The following is a 4,977-nucleotide window of genomic DNA, read 5'->3' as shown; positions in this document are numbered from 1 at the left end:
TTCCCTGTAGGAGACCAGAGAATGGATATCGAGCAACCTTCAAATAAGCACCAACAGAACAGTGACACCCGCCCTAAGGTTTAACCCGAGCACATCTCCTGCGGGACCTCCCAAATCTTGTCTTTTCCTCCGTACAGCTGAAGTGCTGGAGACAACACCCCTCGTGTCGACTTCCAGGGAACACAGTGACGCAGAGGACAGGAAACCACTGACTGCATCTGCCTCCTACCGGCGTCCCCCAACTAGCTGAACAGGATTCCCACCGGGAGGAGCACAGCTCTGGGGCTACCCTGACTCTCGAGAATGCTAACTCTGAAGCTTCCACAGCTGGTGGCACGGACGGAGGAACACCTGACCACAAGGTGCAGTTCCTCCTATGAAGAGGGGAGTCGCCTCACCCCCGAGACCCGGGGCTGCTCTGTCCCACAGGCTACGCCTTAGGATCCCTGCAGCCTTGCCTTTGCCTCTTCTTTGAACGCTGCCTGAAGAAGCTGATCTAAGCTGCCAGATGGTGAGAGGCCACGTGGAGGGGACTGAGACGTCCCAGCTGGAGCCACTTGAGTGACATCACCGTGCACCTCTCAGCTCAGCTGCCTTCTGCCTCAGTGCAGCTGTGTGAGGGGGTCCCAGTGAGAGCAGCAGAGGCAATGCCCATCAATGCACAGAACTGTGGGAAATAAACTGTTGTTTTTAGGGTTGTGACACAGCAATAGGTAACCAATGTATTTAGGAAATATGTTACGGGTTGAACTGTGTCCTCCCAATAATATGGGTCCAAACCTTAGCACCTAAGAATGTGGAAATGAGTCCTCTGAAGGTGCAATCAAGTTAAGACAGGTCATCAGGGTGGGTCCTAAAATCCAGTATGCCTGGTGTCCTACATATATAAGAAGAGGGAAATCTGGACACAGACACACCCAGACAGAATGCCACGGGAACACAAAGACACAGAGGGAAGACAGCCATGTGAACGCACAGGCAGAGGTTCGAGTTACGCTGCCACAAGCCCAGCTGCCAGAAGCTGGGAGAGGCAAGAAAGGGTCCTCTCCTAGAAGCCTCGGAGAGAGCAAGGCCCTGTCGACACCTTGATCACAGTGCTCTGGCTCCCCGAACTAGGACAAAACAAGTTTCTATTGCTTCAAAGCCACTCAGTTTGTGGTACTTTGCTAAGGCAGCCACAGGAAACTAACAGGGTTCTAGTAACCTGTGGTTAACGATACCAACCATACTGCTGGGCTGACAGCAGGACTCCATGAACTGGGGCTGACAAAGTCACCCCAATTTTGTCTACAGAGGGGCAGCGTCTCTCGCGTGGGATCTTGAGGACCGAGACCCACCAACGAGACGCCGGCTGCCGGCTGAGTGCTCTCCTGGGAAGAGCACGGCCACCGAGCAAACTGGCAGGAAAAGGGTGGAGCAGGCGGCTGCTGGGGGGGGCGGGGGAAGCAGCAGGCAGCATGCCCAGTTTCTCTGACCTGGATGGCAGCAAGAGTGTCTCCATAATCTTCACTGGCCACCAGGGTCATCTTCTCATTGATCCAGGCTTCCTCCTCCTCCACGTTGGCTACAAACTGCTGATATTCCAAGGACTCTTCTAGCCGCTGGCCCCTAATCACAGGGGACAGTATAAGATCAGCCATAACCTCCTCTAACCTGGACGCTTACAAACACGAATGACGAGTGTGGGACGTTAAACGGTTCATTCGAGCCCTCTTCCTAACACAGAGCAGCGACTGCTGGTCCAACACGAGATCCTGGAACCATATGCTCGGTCCGGATTCACGTAACGGGACCAGCTCGGCCTGGGCCTGTCAGAGCATGCCAACCGCGGCGCTGGCACGGCCGAGGAGAGGGCCCCAGGGGCGCACGAGGGCCCTGGCACTGCCCCTCCGCCGTGCTCACCGGGCGGCCGCCAGCCGCTTCAGCTCCTTCCAGTGCTCCACGAACTGCGCCAGGCGCTGCTCTATCTCCTCCTTCCCGATGGTGTTGTCATCCGACAGCTTCTTTCCGGTGTCCAGGACACCCTGACAGGCAAGAATGACTGGGTCAACAGATGCTTCCAGGCGAGGACCTCGAGATCAGACTCGGGCCTTCTCCACCCCGCTGTGGGATGAGGGGCCATAACCACTGTAGAGACCGCAGTGAGACGGGCTCCCCTGGGCCGCTCAAGCCCCGCTGCCCGCTTGGCCGGGAGAGGCCCGCCTCACCTGAATTGCCGGCTCGTGGGCAGCCAGTTCGGCCTCCAAACGTTTGTGCTTCTTCCTCAGGTTCTGGACGCCCGTCAGGTCGCGGCCATAGTCCTCCGAGCTCACCAGCAGCTTCTTCTCCCTGGACAGCACGGGCGGGCGGTCAGCCTCTGCACCTGCATGGCTTCAGCTGGAGACGTGCAGTCAAAGAGCGTGAAGCTCGCGCACCCCGTGACGTCCTTCACCTGCATCTACCCATCTCTCCGGGAAAGCCCTTCAGAAGCTAGGCTCCTGAGGAAGAAAGCCTCTACCTCCCCAATGAACAGCGTCCACGTACGTCTCCAGGAGCACCTCCTGTGTCCGACGCTGCAAAGGGTCGGGTGCACTGGAGAACAAGGAGGTGCCACTGCTGTCGCCCTATCAAGCCTACCTCATCAAATACATACGTGCCAATTTTCATATGCCAATACCTACACGGTAACGTATGAAAATGCTAACGTAAACAGTGTTTTAAGGCAGTGAATTGAGAGGATCCTGTCCTTAAAAATGGTCTGTTTATAGGCTACATGATCTGGAAAAGGCAGACTGAAATTCTGGGGGAGGGGAGATAAAAACAAACAAGACGAACTTTTCTTCCCGCAAGCAGCAATCTTCCCCAGGAGATCAGACCATCTTTCCCAGACGGGAACTCACTAATGTTGCCAGTGACCTAAGGGCAGGGACTAGACAAGCCCTGGACGCCATCACACACACCGCCACGTGGAGGCCGTGGCCGACCACTATCACCGCGTCTCACCGCGACTGTGCAGTGAGGCTGGGACCAGCCGGGCACAGCTGCCGAGTCCGTGCCATTTCTGACCCACTTCCCACCTCACCACCACGGTCCAGGAGAGGATAAGCCCGGGGTTCCTGACGCCCTCCGTGAAAGGCTCCGAGGGCACCCGGAGCGGGGCGCGTACTTGATCCAGGACTCCTCGTCGTCCATGTCCCGGAAGAACTGGTGCAGGCGGTGGGACTCGTTCAGCCTGGCTCGCCGGGAGGCCGCCATGCTCTTGATCTTCTGGAAACGGCCGTTGATGGTGTCCCGCTTGTCCTTCACTTGGGAGGTGTCGAAGGCACTGCTGGTCATCAGGCTGTCTGCCTGGCTGTTCAGGTCCTTCAGGCGATCCTGGGCAGGGGACACGACAGAGGGGGTCAGAGATCTGGGTCACCCACGAATATCTGCTTGTAAATCAGAACTCGGGACGCCTTCACCGACGGGTTGGTTTAAGATTTATTCAGGTTACTCTCAAAGTGTGGTATGTGGACCCCTAGAGTTCTAAGAGATCAAAACTACTTTCATAACAATACAAAACATGATCTGCCTTTTTTTTACTGTGTGAACAGTTGCACTGATGGTGCAAAATCCAGGGTAGGGGTGGCGCTGCTCAAGGCAGTGGCAAACTACGAGCAGAAATCCAACTCTTCACTGCCACGCACTCCCAGCAGAAATCGCTGTTTCACTTAAGAACGTCATTAAAAAAGCAGCAAAGTTGTTAATTTTGTTAAGTCTCCATCTTCGAGTACGTGTCGTTTTGATATCCTATCTGATAAAACAGGGAACCCACCCAAAGCACTTCTGCCAAGTGCCCAAGTTCAATGACTGCACTGAGGAGAAGCGCGTGTTCCGAGCTGAACTGGCCACTTCTTCCACGGACCGTCAGTTTCACTTGAAAGAACGGCCAACAGACAAACTACGGTCATTCTGACTTTGGGAGCTGACAGATACTTTGTCGAGAATGAATAAAGTGAACCTGTCACTTTAAGGAAAACTGAGTTTGCTGCTAATGATAAAATTCAAACTTTCATGAGGAAATTAGAATTTTGGAAAATTGGCATCCACCTCCGTGAGCCTGACAGCTTCCCGATACGTGTAGGTTTTTCCACTGAGACTGGCTGTGATGTTAACGAACGTGATGTTTGATACCATACACAGACACGTGTCAACAGTTAGAAGGTCTAAACTCTGCGAATCAACACTTCCCAAATGATTCTGTAACCTCAGGCATGAGTAAATGATCCATTCAAAGTCCAAGATGGACCAGTGGATTTAAATATAAACAGTACGAAAAGCTGACAGTGTTTCCGAGTCCACTTTCCAACTAACCTTTAGAAACTACCACTTACTGAGCTGGAGGTAGTATCAAAAAGTATCGACAATTATCTGAATTAAAATACTGCTCCCTCCTCTACCTGTGTGAGGCTGTATTTTCATCACACACAACAAACTGAATTCAGAAGCAGCTATAAGAATCCAGCTGTCTTCTATCAAGCTGGACATCAAAGAGATTTGCAAAAAATGTAACCAGTGTGACTCTTCTTGCTATACTTTTGTTTTTGGAAAAACAGAGACATTATACATAAAAAATGTTACTTACGTTAACTTGTGATGGGTTTATTATTTTAAACGAATTAACACATTTTTCTCAGTTTTCTTACATCGCTACAATTCATAGACCTCATTCAGATCTCACCAATTTTTATATGCATTTGTGTGTCTCTGTGAGTATGTGCATGTAGTTCCATGCAGTTTTATCATATGTGTAGATTTACATAACTACCGCCAAGATCAAGGTATGGACCTTGTTCTGAGAGCACAAAGGAACTTCCATATAGTCTTTACAGTTGTACCCCTACCCTGTCCCTAACTCCTGGCAACCACGTATCTGTTCTCCATCTCTATAATCTGTCATTTTGAGAATATCACATAAATGAAATCATACAGTAGGTAACCTTTTTTTTTTTTTTTTTT

At 51.7% G+C, this 4,977-nt stretch overlaps 1 protein-coding gene across 4 annotated transcripts in view; it reads right to left on the bottom strand.

The window, feature by feature from the left end:
* The window catches only part of SPTAN1 (spectrin alpha, non-erythrocytic 1), a 60,394-nt gene that overhangs the window by 10,565 nt on the left and 44,852 nt on the right, over positions 1–4,977 (bottom strand). For all 4 annotated transcript variants that reach the window (XM_007471784.1, XM_007471785.1, XM_007471787.1 and 1 more), the window contains 4 exons: positions 3,146–3,354; positions 2,208–2,328; positions 1,903–2,024; positions 1,476–1,608 (listed from right to left, as the gene is read on the bottom strand). In XM_007471784.1, the coding sequence (XP_007471846.1) occupies positions 1,476–1,608; positions 1,903–2,024; positions 2,208–2,328; positions 3,146–3,354 (585 nt within the window). The remainder of the gene's footprint in view (positions 1–1,475; positions 1,609–1,902; positions 2,025–2,207; positions 2,329–3,145; positions 3,355–4,977) is intronic.

Source organism: Lipotes vexillifer, unplaced genomic scaffold, assembly GCF_000442215.2.
Source record: "Lipotes vexillifer unplaced genomic scaffold, Lipotes_vexillifer_v1.1 scaffold98, whole genome shotgun sequence".
NCBI classification, from domain to species: Eukaryota; Metazoa; Chordata; class Mammalia; order Artiodactyla; family Lipotidae; genus Lipotes; species Lipotes vexillifer.
The sequence above is the reverse complement of the archived record's forward strand: the minus strand, read 5'-3'. Positions and strand labels throughout refer to the sequence as shown.